This window comes from Phyllostomus hastatus, unplaced genomic scaffold (genome assembly GCF_019186645.2).
Source record: "Phyllostomus hastatus isolate PE091 unplaced genomic scaffold, TTU_PhHast_1.1 phas_contig_86, whole genome shotgun sequence".
Lineage (NCBI taxonomy): Eukaryota > Metazoa > Chordata > Mammalia > Chiroptera > Phyllostomidae > Phyllostomus > Phyllostomus hastatus.
This window is the reverse complement of record NW_025333977.1, coordinates 48,803,366-48,820,018: the sequence shown is the minus strand read 5'-3', so window position 1 is coordinate 48,820,018 and position 16,653 is coordinate 48,803,366. Positions and strand designations below refer to the sequence as shown.

Below are 16,653 nucleotides of genomic sequence, written 5' to 3'. Positions count from 1 at the left end.
TCAAAGAAAAGATGGGAAGGCTTTTCACCAGGTCCCCTCTTTCTAAAAGCCCTATTTGATGTTAAATATTTGTGGTGATTTAGAGTTGTTTTCAGGCAAGTAAAAGTTTCACGTGGCATTATGACAATTTTACTGTTGATTTATATGAACCTTTCATTCAACAAATTATATGAGGGCCATAAACTATGACATATATTTTGAATAAATAAAATGGCACTTTAGCTTTTACTTTTTATATTGGACTATGAGCTCCTGAAGTGCACCAATCATGTCCCATTCATCTTTCTATCCCCAAACACATAGCATAGTGTGCAGCACCAGAATAGAAATAGAATTCAATTGCATTTCAACAGTTTCTATAAGATAAAAAGTAAAAGCCAAACTTCTTGAAAACAAAACCTTTCTTTTAGAGGCTTTACAATGTTGCATGTATTTTTTTCTGTCCATTTGCCACCTCATTAAATTATATATGCATTTTTAGTAGAAATACTAGAATTATAACTTGATCTGATATTATAATATTTCATGCCCAGTTATGGGGAAAATGGTCCTTGCTTTCTGTGGACTTGTTCAGGTACAATTTATCAATAGATGTGTTGCATGCTTGTAAAATGACGGCAATAACTGTGATCTGGAGAACGTTTAAGATTTTTAGATTGCAGTGGGTGAGAATACAGTCATTATACAGAAGTATCTTAGGCATGCAAAAGAATGAAATGGAAAGATAAACTCAGTTTTTTTTAATGAGAAAGAAGTCTGGCATTTGCCTCAGTTATTTTTTAGGAACAACCTAGCACACCTTTTTCTCCCCTCTTTCAATGGGATAACTTTCCCTTCTGTAGACAATGTCTTAGTCCATAAACTTAGATGCTGTGTTTTCTATAGCTCAACACATGACATCAGGCCATGGGAACTGATGGTCAGCCCAAACTGCCTAATCTATCAGTTTCCCTGGTGAGGAGAGACACTATAAAGCTAAACCACCATCTAAGTGCGTTAAACAAATTCTGTGACCAAGTAGACTATGCCATTGGAAAATTTGTTTCTTACTTTACCATTACCAATTTTAAAAGGCTGTCTTTATTTTATGATGCTTCTGTTAAAAAAATGTCTGACTTTTAGCTTGCTTTGCATAATGCCTCACATAGCCTTTTTCACTTGTGAACACAGCACATAATACCAACTGTAGCCCACTAAGGAAACTGTTAAATAGCACTGTACAGTAACCTCTCCACTGACAAAGGAAATACATGCATTCAGAGGATAAATCCTATTACAGAACTTCTGTGACCTGATAAAGACATATATGAAATGGGTGCATTCTGGAATGTTGAGAAGGAAAAAATAGGGCAAAAATATACATGACTAAATAACAAAGTATTAGTATTGCTAGAAAATGGAGGGATGGATTACTAGGCTTGAGGCAGGAGGAGGTGGGAGAAAAGATCCAGTTTCACTTAGGTGAGGGCCTTGAAGGAAAGAAACTTTGTGAACAGTGGCGAAGAACGAAAGGTTGAATGAAACCTAGCAAAACCTACTCTGACACGGGTTGTCAGTACCTACAATGGGGCTAGAACTCACATTACCCTTTCTGGGGAGAAAGGGATAGCTCTGAGAAGCTTCCAGGCCACTCTAATCCTAGTCACCATAAAAGGACTAAATTTAGCTTACCTTCGTGGCTGAATTTATAGTGACAGAAAAGGACCCTCTATTTTCCACTCTTACTCATTCCCCTTTTGCTAAATTCTTGAACTTTCTTTAACAGAAAACTAAGATTTTAATTTCCTAGAGACCTATGACTGTTGGAAGGAAAAGTCTGACTCAGGATAAGACTTGCAGCTCTCTGATCTTTCCTTGGAGCAAGAAAGACCAGGACATCTGATGTTGGGAATGGAGTGTTCATTGTGGAGGCCAAAATGGTACAGAAAGACCCAAGACAGACTTCCTTCATGAGCATCACAGATTGTCTATGTAATCTCATGTATTCATCATTTCTTTTCAGGATTATTATTGTCCCTTATCAATTAATTCTTAGCTTCCAGTTTCAGCTCCCAATCTACCTCACATTTGCCACTGTTGTGATTAACTTTTCCAAAATGCAAATTTGATCACAATCCCACTGCTTAAAATCATTTGTAAGTCATTACCTTCTGAATGGATAGAAACCAAACAACTAAGGTGGGTGAGGTAATCTTTGCCTGTACCCATGAAACAAATTTGTGGCTAACCAAGCTTTGTACTCTCCTTTAAAATTTTGAGCAGTTTTCTTAACTTATGACCTGTGTCATCTCTTGAGGAAACCTTCCTTGACAAAGCCATTCTTGACTACGTATCTTTATCATTATTACATTGTATCAACGATTTCCTTACATCCTTGATTAAACTGTTATCTGGAGGGCTGGGTTTTGTCCTTTTTAGGATTTTTTAAGAGACTGCAGTCATGTCACCAAGTTTGTGCCACTGAACTATAAATCTGCCTTAAAAATGACTTTAGATTGTCTTAAAATATTTCCAGAAAATTAGCTATTTCTGGTTCTACAAATGTATATTTCCATGAAGACCAGGTATTTTGGGTATTCTAATCTTAAGGACTGCTGCCTCCTTTTTTAAAGGTCCTGGAGTGGCTAGAGTTTGGAACTTGTAGAAGTACCAAAATCTTTGACCTACAACAATTCTTTGTGAATAATGGCAGTTATTATTATCCATTACTGTATGCTTGATGATAAAGCATTCTTGTCTTAATACTCCTTAGTTTAGAACTTTGGAAAAAACAGTGGAAATATCCAGCTATTTTGGACATATATTAGTTAAGTAAATGCATATTTAATATCCAAAGGGTGTGTGCAGTAAGCTGTAAAATCACATTGTAACTACTGAAAATAAATTTTCTTTGGGGAAAGTTAGGCTTGTATTAAAGATATATTACCATATTGGAAACAAAATGTTCTATGATTTTCTAGTTGGCTAAAATAAACTAACAAAAATCTTAAGTGGCACCCTGACCTATGGGCATTACACTGAGAAAATTTTAGATGGCATTCCTATAAGAAAGACGATGCCCCAAAACTGGCATCTCAATAAATTAATATTCCAGCCACGTGGAGCAAAGACCCTAGATTTCTGAGGTAAAACTGAAATTAAAGAAACTAATCAATTGGGAGAATGTTTGAGGTTTCCAAATATAGTGTATCTGATGCTGAAAAATGCAATAGCTTTTGCACCCTTAAGTTTGGCCCTCACTTTGGAGTTAGAGCACACCTTATGAGAGTAGGATGTAAAGGCAACCTTTCAGTTATTTTGGGGGGTGTATATAAGGGAAGGTCAAGTTCAAAGGGAAGAATAAGAGCAGTAGATAGGAACTATTATAATTTTGCATTTTTTGAACATTGCACCATGAGTTATCTTCTCATGTCATTAAACTGAAAAGTGTATTAATGTTTAAGGCTCGATACACATTGCCAAATTGCTTTCTAGAAGGACACAGAAAAGCTTGCCTTTCTATATCAGGTTCTGCTATTTAAAAGACAAATAAAAATTTTCTTAATATTGATTTGCATCTTTTAGGTTACTAAAGGCGGGACCTTTAGAAACCACCATTTCTTCTGTGGCCTATCCTTGTTTCCTCTTTTCTGTTTTTTTTTTTTAATGTAAAAGAATTTCTTTTAATTACTTTAACATTAATCATTTTCTTTGTGTCTGTTACTTTTATGTTTATAGTGTTTTTCTATCACCAGAACCCAAAGTTGTATTTTCACAAATTCCTACCTTTTCTAATATTAATTTTTTCTACACCTGTATTAAATATCATGTTGTTGGCACTTGAGGGGCACAACTAGTGAGCATTTTGGTTAACATCCCAACATGGAAATTTTGCTTACTCTCATCTGTGGTGGCTCTACCTAAAATCTTACTCACATTTTTAGGGTTGCTTTTTCAAGCCTATGTACTTAGTTCCTTTAGCTATTCCTAATGGTATCTATTAACATTAAAATTTGTTTATACTGAACAATATATCCTGCAGTATAACTAAAATATAAAATAGTTGACAATCCCACATATACCCAACTTTATGCATTTAGTTTGTGGCTAATCTGATTAAGTTTCTATTTAAATAGATAAAGAAGAATACTTATTTATCCTCTTTTAATGTGAAGAACTAACTATTGGTTCACATTAACTCCTGATTAGCTAGCAGGCCATAGATACAGAGCATGTTAATCTCTATAGGCACCTTTCTGAATTCAAGTAAATGTTTTTGGTAGACAAAGATTTTCTACTTAAATGTCATTGACATAATATGAATATTGCTCACCACTCTTGCATTCTTTAAATTATTTTACTTTGAAAATTTAAGAACTATCATTAAGTCTTTAATAACATGGGTTTTCATTTAAGGAGTATTCTGAACTGTGAAAGTACAAATCTAATCAAATTAAATTTTGAACACATATAGAGCCAAATAGTTCAACAAAACTGCAGTTTAATTTCAGAAAATGTGTTAAAATATATATTTATACATCAATTTCTGACATATACACTTAATGTGTTAGTATACACAAAATGATGCTTTCTCTTGAAACTGTATTTATGAAATGTACATTTTAATTTAAATACTCAGTATACACTGCACTTTATCTGCAAGTTGCATTTATTAAATACATTAAAATCTGCAATGTAACAAAACGTTTTCTGCATACGAAATTCAAAACACCATTTTAAATGAACAAAAGATGGCTCACTTCATTTTTTTTTTTTGTATTTTACAACTAGTGTATAGTACACTAGCTCAGCTCCACCATACTACCTGTCCGTTCTTTTTTATTTGACATTGTTCACAGACTAGTACATATTACAATAAGAGTGCTGGATAAAAACATGAGGTACGAAAGTGGTTCAAAGAGTATAGGTCATGCAGATCATGCTAGACAGTAAAGAAAATTGTGACCGAGAAAACACTAAAAAAAAAAAAAATACATAAAGAATGTGCATTATATATATAAAAAAAAAAACAAACAAAAACTCCATTACACAGCTTTGCTTCTTTGGTTACAAAGTAGGTTGAACAATTTCACAGCTTTTTATTCCCACCCTCTCAAAAAAAAGTCATACGAAATGTCAAAAAGCAGAGGAATCGTGGCAATTTTTCTATTAGAAAGTAGAAACAAATGAACAAAGTTTTCTTCATCAAAATAGCCCAATTATTTATTATATCACAATAACTGGTGACTACCTGTACAGTTGCACTATGTTCTTCATACTTACACTATACAAAATTTACATTCAAGCTGGGTCTTCACTACTAAAAATAAATACCGAAGGTAAATTGCCATTAGTGTTAGAAATATGCCAGGATTCTTTTGTTCAATTATTGCCTAAACGTTTTATCTATTAAACGCAATCCTGTCTTTCAATTCCTTTACTGATACTTATAATTATTCAAAAAATTAAAAAAGTTCTGTGACATTGTTCATGTACATTATGAAAATAGCAGCCCTGTAATAAATAAAACACAAATAAATGAAAACTTATATAGGCAAATGTTACTGATATTGAAAGAAAAGTGGCTCTTTAGATGAACTGTTATTTATAATATGATAGGAAGGCTCAGGGTAAATCCATGTAATAGAAACATGGAAGAGCCACCAAAGCTCTTAGAAGACCCCACTCATGCCCACCAGGTAAAAGGCAGACTTTGCTTGCTTTAATAAACCCCCATTATTATTCTCCTTGTGTACTGATGACGTAAAGCTGGACATCAACAGTGCTGCATGTCATCTCAAAGAGAGGAAAAGCTCTTGTAGAATGATTGTCTAATACTGAAAAGGCCAAACACACAACCAAAGCATGGCTACTTGCTTTCATATAAAGTGGAAAGAACACCAGTGGCACACAGGATAGACTGCTTTCAGTTTTTTCTTAATGAGGCAAGAAAGCTTTATGCTGAGGAGACATTCGGCTGCTGTGGAGGTTGCGCTGGCTGCGGAGGCTGTGCTATCACTGCTTGCTGTTGAGAAGTGCTACCAGGATTGGCCTGTTGGGCTGGGAGTTGGGATAATTGATCATTGTTTGAAAGAGATTTTAACAGTGCGTTTTCTCGTTCAAGTAAAGAGTTTCTTTCAACTAATTCTTTTATTTGTTCCTTTAGAACTTCCACTTCTTCTCTTACTGCATACATCAAATGGCTTTTCACCAAATCCTGTGAAAAACAAAATTAGGAATGTCAAAAAGAGAGAAAGGAAAAGGTGATGCTATTTGGTTCTAGCCTATCTGGTGCCTTATAAACAAAAGGTGTTTTTATGTCAGTTTTCCTGCTCTTGCTTTTAATAATTCTACTGTATCTTGAATGGGTCTAAGGGAGATGGGGTGGAAAAAATCCAGTTTCCAACTAGGGCAGCAAGCCCAGGATTTTCTTTTCAAAGTTTGAAGAGATTTCCAAAAATACTAGCTCCTTAAATTGTTTATTATAAGCTTAGAATTCAAAAAGTTTAAAAATCATATGCTTAGATGTGGGACTAAGAGAACAAAGGATATTAAACTGCCTGATATTAAATTAGTTATATAGCACTGCTTTAAGAGATAAGGTGATCCTGCAATTTCTAACCTTAAAACCTTGTGTTTTTTAAAATAGTTTGAGACTAACAGTCCTTATTTATAGCTTTGCTACAATTTTAATAAATTTGAATCAAAATATTTTATAACATGAGCAGAGTATCTTTAAGGGAATAAAAATTTTTGACAGTAATAGAAATCAGAACCAGAATCAACAAAACAAGCTATTTACTCAGCTATTTATTAAAGCTGAGTAAAACAGTATCTGCATATGACCAAAGGATGACAAAAATTTCTAGCTGAAGTTTTACTTTTAATACTTTTTTGTCTCTAAACTATTTTTGATGCTGAAATACTTGGAAAAACATAATGCATTTTGACTGTATAACCCCCAAATGGCTCTTATCAATGGCAATGCAAGAAAAATGTGAGATGTTCAAATGGGGAAATATTTATTCCACTGATATTTTTAGACCAAGATTCTCAATGTTCTAACAGCTTCAGTTAAATCTCATTATTAAAAAATTCCTTTGGTCATCTTGGTTTAAGGAAATTAGGTTTGTTTTTTACAAGTGACATAAACCGAGTGCTTTGCACAACCAACAATCTATAAAGTAAGGACTATAAACTTTTACTTACCATTGCTTGTTCTATTTTGTTGTCAATGGCTACACCACCTCCCCCAGATGCACTGGAAAAAATTAGAATATTTCATTAAATTATTCTAAAAAATTTAATCTCCCTTCCAATTCTTAAAAGAATTAAGAACATCTGTGTGTTACTTAAAACAAAAAAATAGTAATTTAAAGTTTATTAAGTCTATTCTCACAATTTTAGTACTCAGCGAGCTCTCATTTTGAAAATGAGGATCTCAGTACATAGATAACACTTCTAAAAATCCTTTGTAGTTTCAACTTTTCTTATTTGCCTAGGGCAAACTATGCTACTTTACAATTTTATTCAGGATTTCTCAATTCAGTGAACTTAAAAAGATAAAATTGGAATGAACAGCACCCTCTCCACAACTCTTAAACTTCAATTAACAACTATATATCCTAAATTGCTTTTCAGATGGAAATCCACTCAGTAGTTACTTATTGCATTAAACTTCAGGTGATGACTTTTCTTCTACAGATTTGATATTTTAGTATCTGGTTTAAAAATTTTTAGATCTGGCTCATAAAAATGACTCCGAGGGCTTTAGAACAAACAGTACTTGCAGGGTTGGTTAACAAGGAAGTCAACATTCTGGCTAACTACAAGCTTTGATTGTAGGTTATTAGCTGGCAAAATCACCTAGTAGGTAAGGTATGTGGTTTGGACCAGTTTTTCTTGGAAATAACTGGTAGTCTAGCTGGTAAGTATATCAAGTTCAAATATCAGCTTAGCAATTTGTATGATAGTAACACAGAAGGCTGAATAACTGTTGTCTTTGGCAGTTTATATTCTCATGTATTAAACAGTAAGTATAGTGAGGCTCCCTATCTTTCTCTTGGTGTTTTGTAAATTTTGAAGTTATTAAGTTTTCTTATAAAGACAAATTTAATACTTTAGTCTTCTGAATCAATATAAAAAGAGGTCTTTAAACAACTTTTTATAAAACTTTACGAAATATTCTTCATAAAATATACCCTACCCAAGAAAATTTTGACATGTGGAAACTATTTTACTTTAGATGTGGACCTTCAATATTGTATCAAACTGGGTCTCAAAAATATGTCTGATGTAGTAGTGTCTTTTATATTATAATCTAAGTATATGATTATAATCCTGGTTCTGCTACTCACTACCTATGTGACCATTAGCAAATCAACTATTTAACTTCCCTGGACTTCAGCTTCCTTATCCATAAAATGAAGGGACTGATCTCAAAGCCTCACTGGACTTGCCACTTCTTAATCCTCAAAACTGAATTAATACATGGAAAACACTAAGCTTGTTTATCTAAGCACTAACAACATTAATGACAGCATACTATTTCACTTTTTGCTGCTGCTTATTTCTAAGATGAAAAGGGACTTCTGTATACTTAAATAACTGGGAAGTATCTACCATTAATAAGTACTCATATTGGCTACAATTTGATAAAAAAAGATAGTGATAGGCATTTAGATTAATGTTTGTCTGAGAATTTTAGATTATACTTTCTACATTTTTTATTTCTATGTCAAGGAAAAACTGAATTAGTTTTAGCCATCTCATGACTTAAATATTCAATTCTTTTAACACATCTGTTTTAAACAGAACACCTTAAATGCTAATTTTAATACTAGTTTTTATACATTGACAACCAATTGAAAAACCCCAAACTCTAAAAAAAAGCTTTACTGCCTCTTTTTTTTGATAATTAAAATAAAATCAGTTGTTTCCAAACCATTCCCTTAGCAAAGGAACAATAATTAGCATCTTATTTTTTTTTGCTGATTTAATAAACTCTAGTCCTGATTCTCTTTTAACAGCAAGAGAAACTGGTTTTCAAAACATAAATAAATCAGGTTGAAAATATGTCCCTTAAGAGGTATTAATACTTCAATTTTGTTAAGCATTGTACTTTAACAGAATTCAGTTAGATACTACTATCACTATAGTGACCTTTGACTATTTTGAAGAATTTGAGAATTCTATAACCTACTGCAGTGGTTCTCAAACTTTAACACCAGAGTTATCTGGAGGTCTTCTTAAAACAAAGATTGCTGGGCTCCAACTCAGTTTCTGATATAGTACGTCTAGGTTGGAGCCCAGAGTTTTCACTTCTAACAAGTTTCCAGGTGATGCTGATTTTGCTGCCAGAGAGACCATATCAAATGTATTTTGAGAACCATGGGCTAACAGAGATGAAAGTTGTAAGAAAAAGAATAATAAAAACTTAATTCTGTTTTGAAAAGTTCTTAGCCCAGTATACGAAACCCTTCATAACCTTGAGCACTGCCTTCTACAGTTTCCTTTCCTCTCATACTTCATTTGGCCTATTGTATTATAGTCTTATGTAACTATTTTCAGTCTGTGGAACACATATTCTCTCAGGTTTCCATGCCTTTGTACAAACTGCTCCCTCAACTGGAAATGCTGACAGTTCCAATTCATCTGGTTATCTTTTACTTGTTCCTTAACATATTCCAGTGCCATCTTTTCCATGCTGCCTTCTAATTTCCTAAGGTAGAACTAATTACTCCATCGCTCCTATGGTCCACTAATCTTCACAAACTTTTTACAGTGCATAACCAGGAAAGCAGATTAGCAAATTCTGGTTTCCCTGTATACTCACTGTGTGAATTCTGGTAAATTATTTAACCTTTTTAGACCTTTTTTTTCCATCTAAAATAAGGATTACATGCCCTAATTCATAAATTCCTGTGATGATTAAGTGAGTTTAAACAATACTACCACTGTTAACTCTGCTCCTTGAGGGAGGTTCCTTATCTTCTTGACCTGTGTGAAGAATGAACACAGTGCTTGGCACATAGGAGTTCAAATGCATACTGAAAGAGTCAATATGATAGTAATTGGATTTGAAACAATTATTGGTTTATAATAGGAAGTCAATAAAACTTTTTGAGTTTGACTAAATCGGTAGTTCTTAAAGTACAGTCCCAGGGCCAGAAGCATCAGCACTGCCCAGGAACTTGTTAGAAATATAAGTATTTGGGTATACCCCAAATCAATTTGAATTAGATACTCTTGAGGTGGGACCCAAGAAATCTATTTTAATAACCTCTCCAGATGATTCTGATAAAACCTAAAGTTTGAGCACCACTGCTTTAAAATAGCTTGATTTACAATAAAGATACCAATATGGTAGGTAGTCTTAAATAAGCAGATAAGAGGGTATTCTATTTCAAAATCCCAGAACATGGTTTAAGAATACAGTTTCAATGAGGGTAACAAGTTTTCTATTGTGTTCAAAATCAACATAGTGGTTTGGGCTTCATGTTCTCTTTTAAAATAAGAAAGACTGACTGAAGCAGCATGAATAATTTTCCTTCATTTGCTTTCTTAACCTAACGGTGTAGTAGTATATGTTATTTTCTTTTTATTATTGCATTCACCACGCTATAACTTGATGGCTAACCAGTTTCTGAACATAAGTTCCTTAAGGGAAGGTTTTCTAAGACTTTATAACTATTCTTGTAAACTTTAAGTGCTATATAAAGACAAGGGATAATTTTCTTTTTAAAAAAGAAACTTCCTGTTTACAATGGGTTACTCTTTTAGAAAAAAATCATACTTCCATTAGCCTTTACTAGATAAATTAAAAATTATGTGTATGGAGAAAATTGACAGAAATATAGAACCTATGGGGGAAAAACAACAAGAATGGCTGTATTTTTTTTGTATGTTGGATTTTTATTTACTAGAATTGCAGCCCCCAAAGAACCAAATGGGCCTGAATTTAAGGTTTTTATAAAGTAAATTAAAATCACATTTAAAGGAGAAGTAAAACTCAAAAGAATCAATGCTACAGCAAGATAGCTTGGCTTTCCATGTTGCTGTTCATGTTTTAATTCATCCCAACTGGCCCCCAATACCAGAGCATTTCTTCCCAGGCCTCCTTATTCTTATCAGAACAGATCATTCGCAACTTCACTGAGAAGACAAGAGGCCAGACAGAAACCTCTAGTCCAGGGTGTCAAACTCAGTTTCACCAGGGGCCACATCAGCCTCATGGTTGCCTTTAAAGGGCTGAATATATTAATTTAGGACTGTGTAAATGTAACTACTCCTTAAGTAGGGGCAAGGAGCTCTACATTTGGCTCTTTGAAGGCAACTACAAGGCTGTTGTGGCCTCTGGTGAAACTGAGTTTGACACCCCTGGTCTAGCTTTACAAGTTCCCCATATTTTCATCCTTCTTAATAGACTAAGTGCTTTGTTCATACTCTCAGCTCAGCAAATTTGTACAAACCATCCAGTTTTTCTAAAAATTAAAGCCAAAGAGTAATAATAACTTGATCTTACACACACACACACACACACACACAACTATGAGGAATGAAATTAATTTTTCTTTATTAGTGTGGACAGAGACATCATGGCTACTTGTTTGAAATAGAAATAGTCCAAATTTCTTCTCTTACATGTTGACTACTTTTTCTTCTGTTCTCCCCTGGATACAAATGCTAATTAACAAAGCAGCAAGGTAGAGGGGGAAAACACTTAAATAACTGCACAGTTTTTGGCAGGCACAGGTTATTTTAGTGAGTGTTACTACAAACAGGAGCAACATTCTCATTCTACAGTTCAGAAAATTGAGGTCAAAAGCTTACTCAAAAACACAATGCTGGGGACAGGATTCAAACCCAGACCTAATAATGTCAAAATGAGTGCCTTTTTTTTTTAAACCATAACAGTAAGACTGAAAAAACAATCTATAATGACATAAAGGAAATAGAGTTGTGTATGAAGAGATCTTTGACTAAGCCCCACATGCTAGTTGTGAAACCATAAGCATAAATCCAAAGATTAAAAACTATTCATAATTGCCATTTATCTTATCTAGTACATTCCTAGAAGAGGTTCAGCTCTGAGAACAAGGGAGGTAACTTCTTGGAAAAGGTGCTTGCTCAGTAATCTTTAGGTATACAGTATAGTTACCTATTTGCTAAGAACTAATAGTCTTTTGGTTTGTTAGAAAGCTGAAGGTATCTTAAATATATGTATACACAGAATTTTGCAAAAGAAAATTACCTTGCTTTACTCAAAGACCCTTCTTTCTGTGTTACAATATAAAATCCACTATAGAAATTTCCCAAGTACAAAATTAAATCTTAAAAAAAAAAAGATTTTATTTATTTATTTTTAGAGAGGAGGAGGGAGGGAGAAAGAGAGGGAGAGAAACACCAATGTGTGGTTGCCTGCACCTCCTACTGAGGACCTGGGCCCACAACCCAGGTATGTGCCCTGACTGGGAATCGAACCAGCGACCCTTTGGTTTGCAGGTGGATGCTCAATCCACTGAGCCACACCAGCCAGAGCCAAAATCAAATCTTTCATGTATTAAGAACAGACTTCTTTGATTGAGCTGGCATATCTGCAATACTTATGTTCAACGCCCCCTATCCAAACCAGGTAAAAATAATTCTTCATAAACTCTCAAGTAGAAGCTGCAATCATTCTTGGAGGCCAGTCCTTAGAAATCACCTACTGTTTCCAGTGAATCATCTATAACCTTCAATACTGTCCTCCTCCCCCACACAGGGAGCTCTATAAATAACATCATTACTACTAACATGCATTAATTCTAACTGGGATAACATTTTGCCTTTCTCTAAGAAATGCATGCTTTGTTTTAAAAAAAAATTAAGCTGATTTCAAAAAAATAAACGTAATGAACCTCGCTTATTAGCAAGCCTGTGAAGGTTAAATAGGACCAAAAATCCATCACTCCTCTGTAAGAGGAACTGAAAAAATATTTATAGCTTAACACTTCATTTAAGAGCCAATAGCAATTCTCCATCCAAAAAAAGCTTAAATAGATAAAATTCATGTGGACTTAATAAATCTCTGGCCACATGCAAACTTCTGTGATTAAGAATAAAACTATCAAAGCTAACAGTAAATTAAGCTAAAACATTCAAAATTTTATGTATTCTAATTACTGATCATAAGTTATACCGATGTAAAAATAAGTAATGTTATATTTCATGATTTAAAAAACTCACAAAAATGCCCCCTGAGTTGTTTTATTATTAACACAAAATAAGTGATTTTTGTGAAAGCTATTACTCATGCTAAAGAAAGCAGGTAAAAGGGGTACTCACAAAACTAAATACTATTTTCTCAAGTAACCAGTCTTACAATGGTGTAATAAAAGCTTTTACCAAGGAACTATTAAAAATCCAGCTAAATATTTGTATCAGGATTGGTATTTATTTTTAGCACCTACAAAAACCTTGCCCACCAATGCCCTCAGCATATTTTACATTCATCTAATTAATTTTAGGTCAAAATTCTGGTCAGAAAAGGATGTTTAAAAAGAGTAATAAAAGATACATGGTGTGGATTGTACTGCTGTCAATTTCCTGGCTTTGGATATTATACTCTGAGTCATGTAAGATGTCACCATTGGGGGGACTGGGTGAAGGGAAACATGAAACTTCCCTGGACTTTTTTCTTTTTCTTTTTGGCAACTTCTTACGACTGTAATTATTTCAAAATGAAAGTTAAAAAATATACATGCACATGGTAAAAAATAAGTTCAAAGAGGACACACACAAAAGTATACAGTCAATACAAAGGATCTCTCCTACCTCAGACTCTGTCTCGAGCCAGCTGTTGGGTTGGCCAAAAAGTTCATTTTTTTATACAATTATTATTTTTAAAGTATTTATTTAATTTTTTATCTCTAGAGAGGGAAGGGAGGGAGAAAGGGAAAAGAGAGAAACATCGATGTGCGGTTGCTGGGGGCCATGGCCTGCAACCCAGGCACGTGCCCTGACTGGAAATCGAACCTGCAATGCTTTGGTTCGCAGCCCGTGCTCAATCCACTGAGATACGCCAGCAAGGGCTCATTTGGTTTTTAAGCAAAAATAAAAGACATACCTTTACTGAACAATACATTCACTGTTTTGTTCCACTACCTTCCGACTTCTTTCAGGCAATTTGATAATACCATCTTCCCAAAACTCTTTATTGCTTTGAGCAAAGAACTGTTCCAGGTTCATTTTGTTGTCTTCCAGGGAAGGAATTGAAATTTTTTCCATTAAGAGAATTTTGTAAAGACCAAAATAAATGGAAATCTAAAGGTACAATGTCTGGTGAATATGGCGGATGAATCAGAACTTCCCAGCCAAATTGTAACAATTTTTGCCTGGTCATCAAACAAACCAAACATGCCATCTTGCGTAATCTTGATGGAAGATTATGTCTTTTCTGTTGGTTAATTCCCGACATTTTTCATCCAGTGCTGCCTTTAGCTGGTCTAATTGGGAGTTCTTGTTGGTATTAATTGTTTGATTTTCCGGAAGGAGCTCACCGAGCTCACTTCCAATCCCACCATATATACAACATCACTTTCCTTGGATGAAGACCAGCTTTTGATGTGGTTGGTGGTGGTTCATTTTGCTTGCCTTATGATCTCTTCCATTCTATAGTATTGTAAAGTATCCACTTTTCATTGCTCCCCACAATTTGTTTTACAAACAGAACATTTTCATTACCTTAAGATTTGTATGTGGAAATACATCAAGGTTCCTTTTGCTTAATTTATGTGGAACCCAAACACCAAAGTGATTAACAGAACCAAGCTGGTGCAAATGATTTTGAACACTTGATTTGGGTATTTCAAGTAGTCAGCTATCTCCCACACAGATTATAATGCTGATTGTTCTCAATGTCTTAATTCGATGACTATCAACTTCAACTGGTCCACTCAACTGCGAAGCATCTTCTAGTGAGAAATCTCCAGCACATCTTTGCAAACTACTTCTGACACACTCAACCAGTCACAGAACCTTCTCCATACACTACACAAATCTATTTTTGCATTTCAGTTGTGTTTTTACCTTTCTTGAAATAAAAAAGCATAATCAAAAATGTTGCTTATGTGCTTCCATCTTCAATGTTAAAATGGCTATACAAAAAATAACCATTTTGGTGTTTTTTTTTAATGCACGCTGATATGATAGTTGTCACAATACAATCAATCTAACAAAATTGTTTTCAATGAAGTTAAAGACAACTAAGCAGTAGTAGAGCCATCTTATAGAAAAAAACAGAATGGACTTTTTGGTCAACCCTATATATCGTCTATATTAACAGCCTTTTAAAAAAGCCCATTTAGGAATAATGTCTAATACTTTGGAGAGGGAAAGCTCTTTCTAGTTATGTCTCAAAATATAGAAAAATTAAAAAAAAACTTCAATAATTTCTCTAAAATGTAAAGTACTTCTACAGATCTATAAAGACTAGAAGCCCAAGAGAAAAATGGATAGAATTCACACGACAGTTCACAAGAAATGACATGAAAAATATTCAACATCTCATTTATAATAAAATGCAGATTAAAACTATAATGTAATACAATTTACCTAAAACTACTGGCAAACATATTAAATTTAATATACTGTTAAGTGAGGCCGTGGGAAAATGGGCCTTCTTATGCAATGCTGTTGCAAGTGGTATAACCAGTACAGAGAGCAATTTTGCAAACACACACACACACACACACACACACACACAATTTACTCACTCTTTGAGCCAATGATCTTACATCTGGGAATTTAACCTATTGGTATTTATACATAATAGGAAATAATGTGCTTACAAGGCTACTCATTATAGCCCTGTTTATAACAGCAAGACTTCTATCACTATGGATCTGGTTACATAAATCATGGTAGAAACATTTGTTTAACTGAATACTACCTATCTATAAAAATAAAACCCACAAAGATACATTTCTGTGTACTGAAACGGAAACAATGTGTCCTAGAGATCTTCAAAAGTAAAGGTATAGATGTGTGTATATTAGCATTTGTGTGAAGGGGGAGATAATACTGTATATTGTATTTGCTTGTTTATGCATAAAGAAACAGAAAGAATATACATACAAACTAAGAAAGTGGTTATCTGTTTGGTAAGGCAGGCAGATGGGGAACAGGGGCACAAGTAAGACTACTTTCATTGAGTTTTGGAGAACAGTAAAAAATATTCCGAAATGAAAATGACTCATGGAGTTACTACCTTGTAACACGTGAACTCAAGACATGAACAAATGGCAAACAGGAAAGGGATAAAGGAGGGAAGAGGAGCCAACAATTTCACTTTCTTTAGGAACTATTTCATTCTACAAGATAAGTTACTATGTTCAATGTAAAAAACAACAATCAATGTTAAGTTATATTTGTGATTTGTAAAATTTACTTCCTTGGCTTGGAGTGAATTATAGTCACTTTAAAATATGGTATAAATAATGTTCGTAACTTCCAGTAATTTCTGTTGGAAGTGGTTCTGGCAGGTAAATAGTAAAAGTTTGTAATAAATATCTATGATATAATAGGCTATGTAAACTTACATAATAAAAATGCATTCCAAAGATGTAGATAAGATTAATACTAACTTCACCTTCTTTTTCCAGATAACTTTACATTTCCAAGTTATGACATTTG

The 16,653-nt window shown here is 33.9% G+C and overlaps 1 protein-coding gene across 4 annotated transcripts in view; it reads right to left on the bottom strand.

The window, feature by feature from the left end:
* Positions 1–4,630: 4,630 nt before the first annotated feature.
* TSC22D2 (TSC22 domain family member 2) overlaps positions 4,631–16,653 on the bottom strand; it is a 46,512-nt gene continuing 34,489 nt past the window's right edge. For 2 of the 4 annotated variants that reach the window (XM_045851050.1, XM_045851051.1), the window contains 2 exons: positions 7,189–7,240; positions 4,631–6,196 (listed from right to left, as the gene is read on the bottom strand). In XM_045851050.1, coding sequence (XP_045707006.1) covers positions 5,936–6,196; positions 7,189–7,240 — 313 coding nt within the window. In that variant the 3' untranslated portion in view covers positions 4,631–5,935. The remainder of the gene's footprint in view (positions 6,197–7,188; positions 7,241–16,653) is intronic. The other 2 variants (XR_006787139.1, XR_006787140.1) reach the window with 1 other exon arrangement.